This window comes from Strix uralensis, chromosome 3 (genome assembly GCF_047716275.1).
Source record: "Strix uralensis isolate ZFMK-TIS-50842 chromosome 3, bStrUra1, whole genome shotgun sequence".
NCBI classification, from domain to species: Eukaryota; Metazoa; Chordata; class Aves; order Strigiformes; family Strigidae; genus Strix; species Strix uralensis.
This window is the reverse complement of record NC_133974.1, coordinates 117,555,336-117,572,565: the sequence shown is the minus strand read 5'-3', so window position 1 is coordinate 117,572,565 and position 17,230 is coordinate 117,555,336. Positions and strand designations below refer to the sequence as shown.

General features: G+C 56.0%; 1 protein-coding gene across 4 annotated transcripts; it reads left to right on the top strand.

Moving 5' to 3' along the window:
- The first annotated feature begins 55 nt into the window (after window positions 1-55).
- SRF (serum response factor) lies at window positions 56-14,767 on the top strand. Of its 4 annotated transcripts, XM_074864092.1 has the most exons (8): window positions 69-530; window positions 1,945-2,211; window positions 7,564-7,825; window positions 8,172-8,351; window positions 10,010-10,129; window positions 10,869-11,060; window positions 11,571-11,647; window positions 11,917-14,767. In XM_074864092.1, exons 1-8 carry the CDS (start codon window positions 84-86, stop codon window positions 12,010-12,012), a joined length of 1,641 nt encoding a protein of 546 aa, XP_074720193.1. In that variant the 5' UTR covers window positions 69-83; the 3' UTR covers window positions 12,013-14,767. The 4 variants fall into 4 exon arrangements, with proteins under 4 accessions (XP_074720195.1, XP_074720193.1, XP_074720194.1 ...); XM_074864094.1 differs by lacking the exon at window positions 10,869-11,060 and having other exon boundaries at window positions 56-530; XM_074864093.1 differs by lacking the exon at window positions 8,172-8,351.
- Window positions 14,768-17,230: the final 2,463 nt, after the last annotated feature.

The following is a 17,230-nucleotide window of genomic DNA, read 5'->3' as shown; positions in this document are numbered from 1 at the left end:
GGGGCCGTGAGCGCGGAGCGGGCGGCGGGGCCATGGCGGGGCCGGCCTGACCCGACCCGACCCGACCCGCGCTCGCCGCCGCGATGTTGCCGAGCCAGGCCGGGGCCGGGAACGGCGCCGCCGCCGCCGCGCTGGCCCGCGGCTCGGGGCTGGGCCGGTCGCCGGTGCCGCGTGGGGCGAACGGTGGTGGGGCGGCGGCGGCGGCGGGGCCGCCCGGGGGCCGCCTGGAGCGGGAAGCGTTGTACAGCGGCAGCGAGGGCGACTCGGAGTCGGCCGAGGAGGAGGAGCTGAGCGGCGAGCGGCGCGGCGTGAAGCGTGGCCTGGCCGAGGCGGCGGCGGCGGGGCCCGCGGCGGGAGCGGCGGCGGCCGCCTACAGCGGCGGCGGCGGCGGCGGGGGCGGCGGGGCCGTGAGCGGTGCCAAGCCCGGGAAGAAGACGCGGGGCCGGGTGAAGATCAAGATGGAGTTCATCGACAACAAGCTGCGGCGCTACACCACCTTCAGCAAGAGGAAGACCGGCATCATGAAGAAGGTGCGGCCCCGGGGCTCCGGCCGGCGCGGGGGGGCGGGGGCGGCTGGCGGCTGGCACCCACCTGTCCGTGGCCGGTGGCCCGGCGGGAGCGCTGGCCCCTGGGCGGCGCGCCTCCGGGGCGAGCGGGGAACCGGCCGGCGGGGCCCTGCCCGGAAACGGCGGCGGCTTCCCGGTCCCGCGGCGGGGGGGGGGAGTGGTGGGGGCGGCCCGGCACCAGCTCCTTCCGGGGGGCTGCGCGGGGGACTCTGGCGGGGCCGGTTGTGGCCTGCGGCCGGTCCCTGGCGTCCGCGGGTCTCTGGGCAGGGAGGTGGTCAGCCGCGAGCGGCGGTCACGGTCAGGCAGCCCCGGGGCCGGGGGATGATGGTTGCGCCCGGAGGGGCCCGTCCCGGTGCAGCCTTCAGCCGTCGGGCGGAACTGACCGGAGCCCTCGGGGCCCCTCTCGGTGAGCCGCGGCTGGGTGCCGCTCCAGTCCCGTGGCACAGCCGGGCTGCCCTGTCCCGCCAAGGCCCAGCAGGACTGGCTCCTCCGGCTGCGGAGGGGGCCAGCGCCATGTCTCGGTCGGTCCGGAGGGCTCTCCGTGGTTCCCGGTGGCCAGAGCGGTCGTGCAAAGACAAGCTGAGAAACTTAGGGGGTTTTGTGTGCACTTGGATGCTGCTGGCTCATCGGCATCCCCGTTGGTGTTAGTAGCATCCTCTAGCCAACTGGGCAGTGCTGCATCCTAGCTGAGCTGGGCTTCACGCACCCTGGGAAGGTGGGAACGGTTGTGGGGTACCGCTGGGCACGTCCTGGTGCATGGGATGCAGAATGAGGCCATCCTGGCTGTGGTAGCTTGTGTGAGACCACTGAGTGTGCCATGGTGGCATATGAAGAGTGTTCTTCCTAGCCCACGGGTCAATCCTGGGGGGGCGGTAGCCTTGCTGCAGGGGTGCAGCTGTGCTCAGGACTGTGAAGACTGAGAGGGGTGTCTGGGTCCTGCCCTGGCTGGGGTGTCAGTGAGGGGAAAGAGGTAGCGGAGACACGTGGCCTCAGTAGCGTCCTCTCACATGGCTCAGCAGAGGTGAGGTGGGGAGGGAGAAGCGAGTGGGATTTCCAGAATTTCCAGACAGCCCAGTGGCCCCGCGTCCTCATGCTACTCTCCTGAGGAGACCACTCTTTCCCTGTGGCCTCTTGGCCTGCACACCCCCTAAGGACGTGCTAAAGGAGATGGGAACACAACATGGGGCACTTCAACCTGTAGGGAACCAATCTTGAGTTGGTTTTAGAGGCCATAGCACCTCTGGGGCGACAGCCGGAGCAGGTATGAGCAAAAGGAGGCCCACGCTGGGAGCACAGGGACACGCCAGGGACTCTTGTCCTGCACCACATGTGTCCCTGCTGTCTGTGACTCCCCGTTCTTCTCTCGTGCTGCTGGCAGGCCTACGAGCTCTCCACGCTGACTGGCACTCAAGTCCTGCTGCTGGTGGCCAGCGAGACGGGCCACGTGTACACGTTTGCCACACGGAAGCTGCAACCTATGATCACCAGTGAGACGGGGAAGGCATTGATCCAAACGTGCCTCAACTCCCCAGATTCACCCCCGCGCTCGGACCCGACCACTGACCAGCGCATGAGCGCCACGGGCTTTGAGGAAACAGACCTCACCTACCAGGTGTCTGAGTCGGACAGCAGTGGGGAGACCAAGGTAACATTCCTGTGCTCAGCCACACACCTGGGCACTCTGGGAGGCACGGGCTGTGCCTGTGGGGCTGTGCTGGGAGCCCTGATCATCCCCAGCCATCCTTGAGTAGCAGCTTGGGAAGCTGAGAATGGGTCCCCTTTTGCTGTGTGAGTTTGTGCCGTGGCCTCTCAGGGCTGGCTCTTTTACTTGGCTGGTGGTAGTGGTGATCTGGAGAGGGAGGGAGGTGGGTGACAGGTGCCCTAGCCTTTGCAGCAGGGCTCCCCACCAGCCCAGCCCACCCCCCTGGCCAGCTCTTGGTGCCGTTATCTCTCCCCGGGCGTCTCCACGCTCTCGCACTCATTGATAAAAATTTGATTCTGCCTCCATGGCCTTATAAGGCCTGGTTTCCCTCGCCAGAGTCCCTGGCAGGGCCCCTCACATTCCTTATAAGCTGCAGCTGTCTCTTGCTTTGGTGCTGTTTTGGAAGGGGGCAGGGAGGACATGGGGAATGGAAACATTTGGCTGGACGGACCGTTTCTGCTCCCTGCCTGGTGTCCCTACAGGCGCCAGCCCTTGCCTGCCCGTATTACTTGTGGCCTCTCGCCCAGGGTGCTGCAGAGGGCCTGCCCACGGGTGCAGAGTCAGGCAATGGCCCTTTTCTGCTGGAAGGGCCTTGTCTTGTCCCTGCATTCCCTGGTGCTGTTCCTTGGAGCTGCTGCAAGAAAACTGGCTCTTGTATCCCTGCTGCTTCCTTTGCAGGCTGGTACTCAGGTCCACACGCGCTTGGAGGTGGGAAACAGGGGAGTTTGTGGTGCGAGGCTGGGACAACGTGCTGAACTGGGGGTTGTGCCACAGCTTCCCGGGCCTTTGTAGAGTGCCGTTGGGTGCTGCAAGTTGCTGCAGCTCTGCTGTACCTGTGCTCATGGCATGGGTACTGGGCTTGCTGCAAAAGCATCCTTCCACATGAACTGTGGCCTTACTCCAGGAACCCTCCAGCCAACCGTACGCAAGCCACAGCAGCATCCTTGCCATGTAGTAGTCACTAAACGTTAAGCAGACAGAACATAGAGAAGGGTGTTGGAGATCTCTGTGCTGTAATCCCAAAGGCGGCGAGTGCATGCCCAGCATGTTTTCTGGGGCTTCAGGGGTGTTCAGCTGCATGTTTGTATCCTGTGGCAGCCCCACAGCTGTGTCACAGTGCTGCTGAGTACCCGGCAGCCATGATTCCTCCATGCCCTCTTCCCCACATGTATGCAGTGCTGCCCCAAGCAAAAGGTTATCGTTGCTGAGCCCTGAGAAATACCAGCAGTCCCAGAGATCCCTGCAGGCAGAGGAGCTGTGGTGGGCCTGGCTGAAGTGAGCCTGTGCTGGAGCCCAGAAAGGTCCCTGGGAAGGCTTCCCACTGATGGGAGCTCAACAAGAGTCCTGGCTGTCCCAGTCTGGTGTGACTCCCTGGGGTGCCTCTGATTCCTAGTGTGAGCTGTGCCAGCTCTTTCCAGTAGGCAAAGGTGTCCATTGTCACGAGCAATTTTTCCCTTGTGTAGCCTGTGTTTGTAAGGACTTGTGTCTCTTGGGCTTTTCCTGGATGAAAAAGCAAGTCCTGTGGGCATTTTGTAATGAGGCAAGTTGCCTGTGCCTGGAGTAATTTGGAGGTGCAGGAAGCACCGTGCATGGCAGATGACCTGTCCCTGGCATGGGGCTTGTCCGCATCATGTCCCTTAAAATTTTTCCTGAAAATACTGCTAGATGGCCCCAAAGGAAGTGTGCTCTTAGGGTACAGTTACTCTGCAGAGGAGATCTTAGCATAACTTCTTTCTGCCTGCTCTCTGATGCAACCCTGCAAGCTCCATCCCAGTACTCACAAGTGGTAACGCTTAGTGTGGTTGCCCTGTGGCCACAGCCAGCATGTGGTGTGGGCTGGAGGAGCCCTGTGTCCCTGTCTTCTGCTTGACGTCTGGCTAAACCCACCCTGGTCTGCTGAGGGTTCTTGTCGTGGCAAGCCCTGGGGCTGGGGACAGTCCTACCCAGACCTTCCTCCTGTGCTTTCTGCAGGGCCGGAAGCCTGGTTTGGCGCTCTGACAGAGATCAGCCCAATTCATATAGATCAAGAAGCTCTCTGAGGGTGAAGGAAGCCTGTGGGTCAGCCGTGCTAGGTGGCTGACATCCTTGCTGAGGGGTGGGTGGTACACAAGGCTGGGTTATGGGTGCCTTATTGGAGGAGGTGGCAGGAAATTAAGTGACTGGACTTTCAGGTCCAGCCACATAGGATGCTCTGAGAGGGTTGGGCAGTTGCTCCCTGGCCTTCCGGTGAACTCTGCTTCCTGGACTTCTGTATGGACAAAACCTGCTTGTGTTCAGCTGCTGCAGCAGAGGGGGGAGCAATGCAGCCAGGCTGTTACCTGCAGTCAGCAGCCCGCTGGTATTCCTTTGTGCTACAGCCAGCAGCAGCTATGAGATCCTGCTGCTGTGCCGAACCCAAACTCCCTGCTATGGACCTGAGCTTGGACTGCAGCTGGCACTGGGGCATGCTGTACTTTTAAGAGAGCAGCTGTATCCTCACAGTGATACTGTTGTGCACTGACCTGTCTGATCTTTCGCAGGCCACAAAGGACAACAGTGCCCTCATGTAATCTCCTGGGTGTGGTTATGTGGGAGAGGGGATTTTGGAGGGAGCTCAGGGGCTCTAGATTGGGATGAGAAGCATGGAGTAGCCCTGATCTGTTCATCTCTTTTTGGGGTGGGGGAAAGGTGGGACTTTCTGCCCCATGTGGAATGCAGACCAGGTGTTAGAGACCGGATTAGGATTTCCCATGTACCTCCAAGGCCAGTTGTCCCACAATATCTGCATAGTAATGTTGGCCTGGGGGTCTGGGCCATGCTGAGCAGCATTGTTCCAGGCAGCCCTCAGAAGCTATGGAGGGGAGAAGCTGGGATTGTTCCTGTCCCCAAGACCCTACTGTGGTCCAGGATGGGTATCAGATGGCCTAGGCTGTGCCCTGTGGTCCACTCATGCTGCATAGCATTTATCAGGCATCTCCTGCTGCTGTGCTGCACCTCTCCACTGCATGTTGATTCCCCAGGCACTGCTCTGCAAACTGGAGTTTGCACTGAGCTATGGTGGGGAATGGATGTACAGCTGGATCAGGAACGTAAGGGCCTTCAGGGTGGTGGTGGCTGCCTCAGGACTTGTCCGTGACCCCTTGGGTAATCTCTGCTGAAGGTGACCCATGGCTTGGTTCCTGTTGAAGGCTGGCCTTTGTGTAGTCTGGGCTTTGCAAGGTGGTGGTGGGGGGTAAGGTGCCCAGGGCTCAGAGGCATCACAGATGGACATGGGGAGAAGGCAACGGGTGTCCAATCCTAAAGTCTCTTCCAGCTCTCTTTCTGTACTGGGAGCTATTGCTGCAGCCCAAGAAAAACACAGCAAAGATGGGACGAATCCAAGTCTCACCTGTGGTAGAGTAGGGGGGACAGAGAATGGGGCATGCGTGGTTTGAGCCTGATGGCACAGCATCCCTCCTAAGCACATTTGCTGTTCTGAGGTTTGCTCTTGTGCTTCTAGGGAGTCCTGAGAATCCCCCTGAGCAGGGTGCTATGAATCTTCTGGGATGCGTTCTCCAGCCCTGAGAGTACAGAGCGTGGGGGGATGCTAAATGCCCTGGCTGCTTGGGGACTGTATCTCGGGGGTGTACAGCTTCAGGGCTATGCCTGGGGATGAGGGAGCCTCACTTTTCCAGCTGGGAACAGGACCCACCCTGCTGTGCTATGGCTCCCATGGCCTAGTGGACTGGGGGGTACTCTGCCCTGTCACCCACGTGGGGAGGGCACCCACAGCCTCGATGTCCTGTGTGAGATGGCAGGAGTTTGGTTGAGCTAATGGAAAGTGCTTCTGCTGGGCTCTGCTCTGTTATCATGTGCCTCTTCTAATTCAGACTTCAGGGACTGCAGTGCCAGGGCAGAGGGGCGTTGCTCTCCTCCCTCCCCAGGCCCTGGGGCACATCTGAGTGCCCAGGATTGGCTCCCCCTGTCCAAAATGGGCTGCCTTCCCTTTTTTAGCTGTTCGTTGAGCTGTGAATTCCTTGTTCCTGGCAGCTTGACAAGCTGGGAACAAGGCTTAGCACGTGGGAGAGCAGGGCCCACCAGCCTGTAGCGGGAGGGGTGGGAGTGTGGTAGCCTTAACTCTTCCCAGGCATGCTGGCAGCCGCGGCAGGGCACGGGGACAGCGGGTCCCTTGTGGCCTGTGGCACGGTCTCCTGTGGAGCAGTGTATTTGCAGTCTGCTCTTGGCCAGCTGAGCAGGGCAGGAGAGGAGCCGCGAAGACCCTGGATATCCAAAAGGGGATTTGGGGGAAGGAGATCTGTTGGGTGAAGTGTGACTGCCAGGGGCAGCAGGGATCATGCTGGGCTTGGTTGGTTCCTGCAGATCTAAGCCATGTCCAGCTGCATGCTTTGTGGCTGTGGAAACTGGGGTGATACGTGCCCTGCAGCCTGGCATACACGTTCTTCCCTTGTTCCCAGACCCAGGAGGCCAGCCTCTCAGGCTTGCTTTGCCTCAGCACAGGGCCCTTTTCCTCCTGGTGCTCAGCCTCCCTGGTGGCACTGTCCTCTGGCAGGCGTAAAGCTCCAACGCTCCTTGCAGGGCCGTAGTGCGTGCTGGCTGTACCTAACATGCGGGGTCCCTTGGAAATATTTGCCTCGTGCCCATCTCCTGCTAGCAGACTGGCAAATGGGTGCTTCCCCTGGCCAGGTTCTCCCCTTTGCTCCAGGAGATTTGCGGAGCCATTCCCCAGGGCCTGCCTAAGCAGCTGTCAGGGCTGGATTTGGGCCTCCCTGATGTCTGGGTTTGGCCTAACTCACCCCTCCCTTGCTGCTTTTAGGTGTACCGCTGCCTTTAAGAGCCAGTTCTCAGCTTGTTCTTGGCCATGTGTTTCCTGCCATAAGGGAAGTGGTGTGTGTGTTCCTGACAGGAGACAGTGTGTTTGCCTTTACGTCTGTCCCTGCAAGGACTGCTTTTGCCTGTTTTGTGCCAAAAAGAAGCTGCTCTCTTCTTAGAGGCTATGGGGACTCCTGGGGAGGGGAAGGGTTGCTCTGTTTCTTGGTGTCTTGCAGGGAAGTCTCTCAGGGGACCTGTGTGGCCCTGGGCTTGTATCCAAGGTTTACGCTGAGCTCCCTCCAGCTCTCCTCATGCTGTATTATTGGGCACAGTCCCCTCATGTTTGTACAAGCAACTCTGCTCTGCTACCCTGGCTCTGCTCCATGTGCTGGCACCAGGCTATGGGGGTATGGTTTAGTATGGGGATGCAGCCTGGTTTGGTCTCATGGGCAGATGTTGACCAGATCCAAGGGCTGGTCTGAATTGTCACAATCTCTTCTTCCCCAGGATGTACTGAAACCAGCGTTCACTGTCACCAACCTGCCGGGGACAACATCCACTATCCAGACAGCCCCCACCACCTCGACCTCCATGCAGGTCAGCAGTGGCCCGTCATTCCCCATCACTAATTACCTGGCACCAGTGTCTGCAAGCATCAGCCCCAATGCCGTCACCAGTGCCAACGGGACAGTGCTGAAGACTACTGGAGCCAGTGCAGTGACATCTGGGGGCCTCATGCCGATACCCACCGGCTTCACCCTCATGTCAGGTCAGTGCCTTTAGGGGCTGAGGACTGCATCCGTCCGTCTCTGCACCTGGAGTGTGTTGCTGCCCTCTCCAGAGGAGAGGAGACATAGTAGCAGGAGGAAGCAGAGTGGTTGCTGCTGTAGGGTGAACCTGGCTGGGATTCATTGCGTGAGCCCAGCCAGGCCGGTGGCTGGAGAAGGATTGTGTAGTGACTGTTCAATCCTTAGAGTGCTGCTAGCTGGCCCTGCTGCTGGGAAGGGTGTGGTGGCAGGGAGCTGAGCTGGGACCCCAGGGCAGCACCGAGAAGCCTGGAGGGAGTGAAAAGAGCTGGTGGTGACAAAGCCTTTCTTTCTCCCTCCTTTTGGCAGGTGCTTCCCTTTCTCCGGGGACCCCTACCATTCCTCTCACTCAGTTACAGTCGCACTCCCTGGCTCTTTCCAGCCAGCAGGGCCAGGTGGTCACGGGTACGGCTGGACAGCTGCAGCAGGCACAACAGACAGTCTTCCGCTTCCCTGCCAGAGCTGGAGGGCAGATTGTGTCGCTGACAGGTCAGCACTCGCTTCTCCTCCGCTTGCTTGAGGTGGGGGGATGGAGGTGTCTGTGGGGGTCCTGGTCCTGGCCAGAGAGCTGACCCCCCACTGAGGTGGGAGCACAAGGCACCCACCTGCAGGGGAGGAAAGATGGGAAGAGAGGGAAGAGAATGCTTGGCATAGGTGGCAGCAGCATCCTAGGGGATACAGACCATTGAAGCAGTGGGTTGTCAGTCTCCTGCCCCTGGGTTTGCCCTGTGATCAACAAACTCTGAGGAGGTCGGTCCCTGGTGCAGCTGTGCTGAGGCTGAACTATGCTGCTAGCAGGACTGATGGAAGGAGACCGCAGGGGTTCAGATGCCCAAGGGATGGTTTTTGAGTGCTCGCATTTGGCTCTGAGCAGCTGCCCTTGCTTTTGTATTTGGATATGCAGCCAGTCACTGAACCACAGTGCAGATGATAGATTAGGAGAGACCCAGAGCAGAGGAAGGAGTGGTGCTGCTGTGCTGCCTTGTGTGCATTGTCCTTGGTAGGAATTTCTTGTTGCACTGAATCAGGGCTCTCCAGGTGTTGTACTAGGGCTGGACATGCTCCTGGCTGGAGTTTCAGAGCAGGGATAGGCTATCCTTTGTGGGGACAGTTATCATCTGAGAGGACCAGCACTAAGAGTGAGACAGTGTTTCTTGCGTCCTGCCTGTTTGGGCCCAGGTCAATGAGTCTGATAGCGTGCATGCTTTCTTGGAGCCCTTATGGCTCCCGTGGGCCCTGGCAGACAGCGTGATCCCATGAAATGGGACTGGTTTTCCCTTGTGATCTGGAGGAGCTAAGAGAATAATGGGTGTGTGACTCTGTGGTGTGATGCATGGGGACATGCCCAGTCTGAGCAAGGTGGCCGGTGATTCCTGCTCTCTGGCATCCCTTGCTCTTCCATCTAGAGACAGGACCTGAGACTGAGGGGAGCTTTCTGTGCTGACCTCTGTCTCTGGAGCTGGAGAGCTTTGCAGTGAGTGGGCTGGGCTGGAGGCTGTGTGGCTGTGCACCTGCAGCTTTGGGATGCACACCTTGTGGCCCAGTGATCTCTAATCCCTGTGTAGGGCACTGTGATGTCCTTGAGATCACAAGCTGGGTGAGATAGCTGTTCCCTGAGTGCTCTGTGGAGGATGGAGCTGGGCTTCAGAGTATGAAGACAACAGAACCCAGCTGGCCTGGGCATTTGAGCTCTTGCAGCTCTGCTTGATGCAGTGAGATGATCCTTGCAGGGCTGGCTAGGCATGGGTGGTGCTGGGGGCATGTGCTGGGCCCTCTCCTCCCCACATCATCTGTGCTGTATCTTGGTGGAGCCAGGAATGGTGAGGAGGGCCCCAGGCATACTTGAACCATGCCTGGGGGCTGGACAAAAGCTGCTGTGCCCTTTCCTTTTCTCTCTGGAGCCCTGTAGGCCAGCTAACCCTTCCTTGGCCCCGTGTGTACCAGGAAAGAGCAGATTTTGGCCTGCTCTTTGGGGCAAGGCCTGGTTTCTGCCACATGCTGCTTTTGACTAGCCTCCCCGAGAGCAGTGCAGAGCCATGCTGTGGAGCTGTATGTGTCCAGAGAAGGACTGTGGGGGTCTTTCCCGTGGCCCAGAGTGCCTGTATCCTTGCTGAGCCACAGGCTCATGGGCTCGTCTCTCTCCCCAGGTGGTACCATGGCTCAGCAGGTCCCAGTCCAGGCGATCCAGGTGCACCAGGCACCGCAGCAAACGTCTCCCTCTAGTGACAGCAGCACTGACCTTACCCAGACCTCTTCCAGTGGAACAGGTAATCGGGATGTTATTGTAACCTTGTTCTGTCTTCCTAACCACTGCTGATAACAACCCACACCAATAGACCTCACACCTGCTCCCTGCCCAGGATCCTTCTCCAGACCAAGTCTATCCCAGCCTTTCTGACAGTTTCACAGGTGTATTTATTCCTCTTGCCAGCCCCTGTGCTATGCTTTATCTAGGTAGATGCTGCTGTGCATAGGGCACCTTACAAGGGATTTCAGAGCCTCTCCAGACACGTGATCTGCTCTTGCTTGCAGCATGGAGCTGGGAACAGGTTGCCCAATTCTCAGATGGTTTCTTGGGGAGCCAGCTTTGTTCCTAGCACAAGGCATTGGTTCACATCTACTTGAGACTTTTACTGTATATGCAGAGGGCTCCTCTGTTGTCAGCAAAACTGGAGTTCAGGTGCCTGGATGCAGACTGAATCCAGTTCAACAGCTTTATTAAAGGTTCATCAGAAAACATGTATCCCAACTTGATTTCAATTCTAGGATATTTGGCTACTGTGCTTTTCTGCCCTCTCATACTCATTCATGAAAGGAGAGGTTTCAGCTCTCCTGTCTGTTCCCTGGGGCTTTTCCCCAAGAGCTTGGGAGAACAAGATGGGTATCTCCATGTACCTGCTGCTTCAGACAGCATGCCAAGGGTGGCTGAGGGAGGGGTTCTGAGCAGGTGTCTAAGTGTAGCAGACTCCTTTCGTGTGGCTCACATGTAGTCTGTCCTGGTGCCAGTGACCCTCCCGGCGACCATCATGACATCGTCTGTGCCAACCACTGTGGGTGGCCACATGATGTACCCCAGCCCACATGCGGTGATGTACGCGCCCACATCTGGCCTTGCAGACGGTGGACTTGCAGTCCTCAACGCTTTCTCACAGGCTCCCTCAGCGATGCAGGTGTCCCACGGCCAGGTCCAGGATCAGGGTAAGACAGTTGTCTGGGTCAGTGCTCCCTTAAGTGCTCTGACACCCTGATTTTTCTCATCTCGCATGTATTTATGCTGTATATCAATTTCAAATAATTTTCTTCTAAGCAGTCCTAGTGGCTGTACAAAGGCCTGGCAAGGGTGATGCTTGATGTGCACTTTTAGATCCCACCATTCTCTATGCAAAGGATTGCATTTGCTGGGGAAAAAGGGTGAGGGTTGCTGGGATGGGTGGCATATGGGACAGGCAGTGGAGGGAGCTAGGAGACTGGAGAGGACGTGTGGTTGCATGAGGGAGCATGAAGCATGCAGGCAAGACAGCTTGAGGGCTTGTGCCTGCTTCTCCCAGCATTTGGAAAACTAGCACATGTGACTTTCTCCTGGGATGCCTCCATGCATGCAAACAGGCACCTTCATCCTCATGAAGCTTCATGGAGTGCTGAGAAAGGGCCCATGGTGGAGCACTGTTTAAGGGATGGTGTCATTTGTGCGCTCTCTTTCTGTGGCAGGTGGCGTCCCCCAAGTGTTCCTGACAGCCCCATCAGGCACCGTTCAGATCCCAGTCTCAGCTGTCCAGCTTCACCAGGTAGGCGCAGAGTGGTACTCACAGGTGTTATGCGGCTGTCCTTGCTCTGTCCCTGCCTGCACACCCTTTGTGGGTCTGGGCAGACCCGGCCCCTTGGGAAGGGCCAGTCCTCAGCTCTGGGAAAGCTGTCAGTGCCCCTCACCCTTGGGTGAGGAAGTCTTGCCCTCCTTGGACAGGTGCCCAGAAAGGACAGTGTCACCCTGGCTGCTGGCACACATGGTCTCAGGGCATGCTGTCCCCCAGTGCTTCCTCCTCCCTTTTCTCTCTAGATGGCTGTCATCGGGCAGCAGAGCAGCAGTGGCAGCAGCCTCACGGAGCTGCAGGTCGTCAACTTGGACACCTCACACAGCGCCAAGAGTGACTGAGAGGCCTCTGCTGCCAGCCTTGTGCTGTCCCTGGCTTGTCATGCCAGTGCTGGGGCTGGTGGCAATTCCTTCTCGTACAGACTGCACCAGTTATTTATTGTTGCCTTTTCACGTTTCCTTCATCCACACATGCACACACACACACACACACGCACCCACACACATACACACAGGCATGCGCGTGGGGCTGCAGGACCTACCTGCGGTGGAGCTGTGCTGGGGCCATGCAGGGCTTGGGGACGTTTGGATGCTGCGATAGCTGTGCTTGTCTCACGCCAGCCAAAGAAACTTGTCTCTTGAGGGGAGGATTGCTCTGCGCTGTAAATAAATACTGCGGGCCATTCCCAGCTGGAGGCTCTGGCTCTGGGTGCTCCAAGTCACCTTGCCCATGAGTGTTTGCTCTGTGTGGGGCTCAGCTCGGACCCAGAGCCGTCCTGCGGATGCAGCTCGGAGCGGGCCGAGGCTGTGCTGCTGACCTCAGCAATGTGCCTTTGTGGGGGTGACAGGTCCTGGCTGCAGCAACTCGCCCTGGGCTCTGGACAGGGGAGAGTGGCCACCTTGCATGTACATCTCTGGTTGGGCCTGCATGCCCTCCCTTTGGAGGGCAGGGTGCAGCCTGCGGCACGTGGCCCCGTCCTTGTATGCACTACAGTGAGCCCTCTGCCCTCAGTGCCTCCTCGCTGGGCTGCCTGGCAGATTTGCAGCCTGACTGGCTCTGCCCCGGCGGCCACCCTTGCACAGCTGAGGTGGTTGGTGGATGCCCAGGAGCACAACGATTCCCTGGAGAGCTCCTGGGGGGCTCTGTGGCTGGCCCAGCCCCACACTCTTCTCTCAGCCCTCACACTGCTTGCTGACTCCGTACACCCAGGGGAACATGGCTGGGTCTTTCCCAGATCCCCCCCCTGCAGCTCCAGCCAGCGCTTTCTAAATTTCTGTCTGATGCAAGGTGGAGAAACAACTCAAGTGTCAAAAGGAAGAGCCCATGGGGCACTGAGCTGCTGGGCAGGTGGCAGGCTCTTCTGAGCACCAGGGTGACCTGCAGGCCATCCTGGGCTGTGGAGGAGCAGCCGTGATGCCTGTGCAGGCTCAGCAAGGCTGGGGAAGAAGGGCTGGAGCATGCTTGGTCCTGCATGGGAGTTGCTGTGAATGGCTCTGCTACCTAGCCCTGTCCCTGGAGGGAGAGTGAGCAAGTGAGAGAAGCTGCTGAATCCTTAGGGGAAGGAGCAGCTACTGTAACTTTTTTTTTTTAAGTTAAAGATGAAGCCTTGGAGAAAAAAGAAAAAAAAAAGTAAAAAAAAAAAAAGAAAATTACTTTATTTTTCTAAGTGTTAAACTCAGTATTTATGTAATTCTTTAAGGAATAAAAGTTTGGCTCCTGTACAGTTTTCATGGGGTTTGTACCAGGGGGATGGGAGAGGGGTGGGTGGGCATGGAGGCAGGAAAGGGGCCTTGCTTTTGAGTTTGTATTGTAACCTTGGACACGTTCCCTCAGCATTAGCGTTTAAGCTGTGTTCTCCACCCACCAGCATGTGCCAGGGTTCAAGCTGAACCAAGTGGGATGCTTGTTTCCCACTTACCTGTACTGAGGACTCCATACCCATCATTTTGGGCTTAACGGGCAGAAGGCAAGTGAAGCAGTGGCCAGTCTCTAGAAGTGGGGAACCCATTCCTCAGGAGCAAGGGGCTTGTAGAGTGCTTGGGAGCCAGAGATGGACTGGGTTTTCTGATGGCTGCCCTGTTCACCTCTGGTCCTGAGGCCTGCGGCTGTTCTCCACACCAATAACAGTGTCAGAAGTGCTACCTGTGACTGCCTAAGGGATATGGGTATCCCCACTCCTCCCTGGGTGGCAAGTGTCCAGCAGTGGCTGATCCCTGCTCTCCCTGCTCACTGTTCAGGTTGCCTCTTCTGAGCTCCTAGCCGATGATCTGGGCTGTAGTTCCCCCTCTACAGCCGTTCCTTAGTGCACAGAGGTGGATAGGTCCCCTCCAAGGCCCCTGTGCAAAGAGCTCCCAGAACCGTCTTTCAGCCCTTGGTCTATTCGTTACGCAGCCTGGGAAGGGCTCGTGGGGAGTGGGGTGGCCCATCCAGTGAGAGTGATGTTGCATGCTGCCTCCCCTTAGTATCCTTGCTCTAAGAGTGATGCGTACCCCGCAGCTCAGAGCATGTGGGAGTGCTGTGCCATGCCCTGTCGCTGGGTGTTGGAAAACTGCTCAGTGATGCTTCCAAAACAAGGCTGGGTACCTAGGAGTTCGTCTGGGGAGAAGGATGGGCTTGGGGTTTGCATTGTCCTTTGCCCCAGCGCATCACTGTGTCCTGGCTTTGCTCCGCTTTGCTTGTGCTAGCACTGTGGAGCAGAGCTGTCGGGCCAGGATGGCAGGAGAGACCCTGCTGCTCAGGCTGTCTTGACTGCATCCCCTCCCTGGCTCCCCAAAGGCAACTGCTGGTTAAACGCTAATGGTGTATTTTATTTAAGTGCAGACTTGTAAGAACACTTGTGTATCAGGGATGAAATGGCATTTATTGTGTGGTGACATTTTTAGTTCATTTTACTAGTTTGAGGGTTGTGTGTGTGTGTGCGTGTGTGTGCGTGTGTACGCATAAGTGTGTGTGGGATTATTTTTTTTTTTTTCCCCTCCAGTTTCCAGGGTTGTGTTTCTGGAAGGATGTGGAAGTAATCACAGTACTATGTACAGAGCTTTCTTTTGTATTAAAAAAAAAATTACTCTTTCAATAAATGTTATCATTTTGTGCACAGATTTGGGGTCTTGGCCGTGCTTTGCGGGAGGGGATGACACACACCCTAGAGCTAATACATGGGGATCAGAGGCAGATTCCTGCCCTTGTCTGTGTGCTGCAGAGGGTGGGGGGCTGTCTGGGTATGATGTGGCAAAGAGGGGCTCTTTGCAAAAGTCTCCATCCCCGCTGCCTCCTGCACGGGTGAGACCTGGCCAGCTGGACATCTACTCTGGGAGTCCCAGAGCCAGTGGGTGGTCCAGAGGGGGCCTGTGGTGGACAGCAGGGCTCTGAAGGCTGTCCCTTCTGAAAGCTCAGGAATGGGGCTGGTGAGCAGGGCATGGTGTCAAGTCAAGAGAAATGAAAACCAAGAATGAGGAGGAACAGGGACTTTTGAAAAAGAAAATAATTGTTCCAATTCATGGGTGTTGTCAGGAAGGAGCAGGAAGACCTCAAGCAAGAGTTAAAACAGGGAGGACAAACAGTCTGTGTTGCTTATGGAGTAGTTACACAATAACTGAGGGTTAGGAAGAGCAATTTCTGCCATTGTAACATCAAAGAAAAGATGATCCCTAGGACTGACCCCTATATTGATAAACTGCCACAAACCAAAGGAGGACAGAGAGATCTTTTAGTAGTGACAGAGGTATTTCCAGGATTGAAAAAATTTTTGAATGAAAACGCTGCTGTTAAGGTAGTGTTTGCCTGAGATGGGACTCAACAGACAAGTGATGCCGGCCAAGGCCCTGCCATCGTGGGAGATGTCATGTGGCTGGCATCTCAGCATCCAGACATGCTGGTTGGTGTGTGCAGTACCATCCCCAGGCCTCTGGACAAGGAGAAAGAACAAACTGGCCTTCAGAATAAACCAGTTGAAGGGCTGCAGGCAGAACAGCCTCCTCTGACATTGACACGCATCTGATCTGGGTCTCAAATAAAAATGAGGTTGTTTCCCCTCACCTCTTCCAAGTCCATTACTTTTGGACAGCTGCAGTCTTTAAGGATGGACTTTAACTGTTGTCTTTATGAGGCAAACACCAAGACTGTTAAATTTCCTGTAAAAAAACTGCTATGAGAAGATACGGCAATATTCTAAGGCCAAACTGGAGAAGCATTACCTAAAGTCAGGTCAAAGGTGGATGCCTGTAGGCCTCTAGAAACCAGGTCAAGGGCACATGGGAGCTCAATAAAGTGCCTAAAGGTGGGAAAGAAACCAAAGAAGGACTTGTTACAATCATCAGTGCTGCTGAGTCAACAGTATGCCAGCTAAAAACGCAACTACATAGTTGTTGTTTTGTTTGGCTTTTTTTTTCTGTTTGTTACAAAATTGCAACTACATAAAAATGTTCTACATAGCATCAGGTTCCTGGAGCAGATACCAGTATAATGCAAGGAAAGCTTAGCACTGATAAAAGTGTGCAGTGGAGGGACTGCACGATACCTCACAGTACAATCTGGAGAAAATACATCTCAGTGTAGCAGGAGAGAAGATTGTACAGGAAGTGCTTAGGAACAAGACACAGCTCAGGAGGGGAGGTGCTTCACCTTCACACATTACACCACAGCCAGCCCATGTTCAGCATGCCTACACAGATATGTCTCGTGGTTCAGCACCACAAAACCCATACCAGCACAAGTAAGCCCATGTTACTTGTGCATAGGGGGCTGTGTATGACGTGTAAAACTCCTAACATGCAGTAAGGTAACACAGACATAATCTTTAGGAGAAATGACTAAGCATGGTATCAAGACCAGCACAGCCAAGACGTAAGCAGGGCATATGAATACCACAGAAAGCCTTCCAGCATCACAGTCAAGATGCCTGTGTCCTATCTGGCCATTGCCATTTATTGTTGGTGACAGTTTTGCTTATGGGATGTTGCCAGCTGATGTTACCAGCCAGGCTGCATTTCCCACTGGAGAGCATTATCACCACCTCGGGTTTGTGACATCAAACACAGCAGTGTTGCAGGTGTAGTACCTGCACAGAGTAACAGCTGACAAGAACAGAGGAAAATAGCAATGGTTGTGCATGTGGTATCAGCTTTTATGTAGCTGTGTGGCTTTCAGGAAGTTATTTTCCCCTTAGTGCAAATATACTGTGTTTACAGAAGACAAAGGGACTTTGTAAAGGCAAAGCACGATATAACTAAACACCACTTCAATCCTCAATCCTTGGGAGTTAATGGGGAAGGAAAATGACATGCTCATGGAAAACAGAGATTTCAAGAGCATCAACAGAGGTTATATGTGCTAATGGAGAAATTGAGAAGCTGGCTTGGAAACACAAACATTTACAGTCCACCATTGGTGCTACAGCTTTAAAGGACGGTCCTCACAGACTGATGCAGCACTGCACTGATTTATCCAGCCTATAGTCGATTGCAGTGATATTGTTTGTTAATTGCTGATTGTGGTTTTAAAACATGGGAATTGTCTAATCAGTTGTATTAGTGCCAAGAGTAGAAATGAGGTTGGACACAC

Coding starts and splice junctions, on each gene's coding strand:
- SRF (XM_074864092.1), top strand. CDS start 84: ATGTTGCCGAGCCAGGCCGGGGCCGGGAACGGCGCCGCCGCCGCCGCG. Junction 2,212..7,563: donor ACAGCAGTGGGGAGACCAAG/GTAACATTCCTG, acceptor CTTCTTCCCCAG/GATGTACTGAAACCAGCGTT. Junction 7,826..8,171: donor CGGCTTCACCCTCATGTCAG/GTCAGTGCCTTT, acceptor TCCTTTTGGCAG/GTGCTTCCCTTTCTCCGGGG.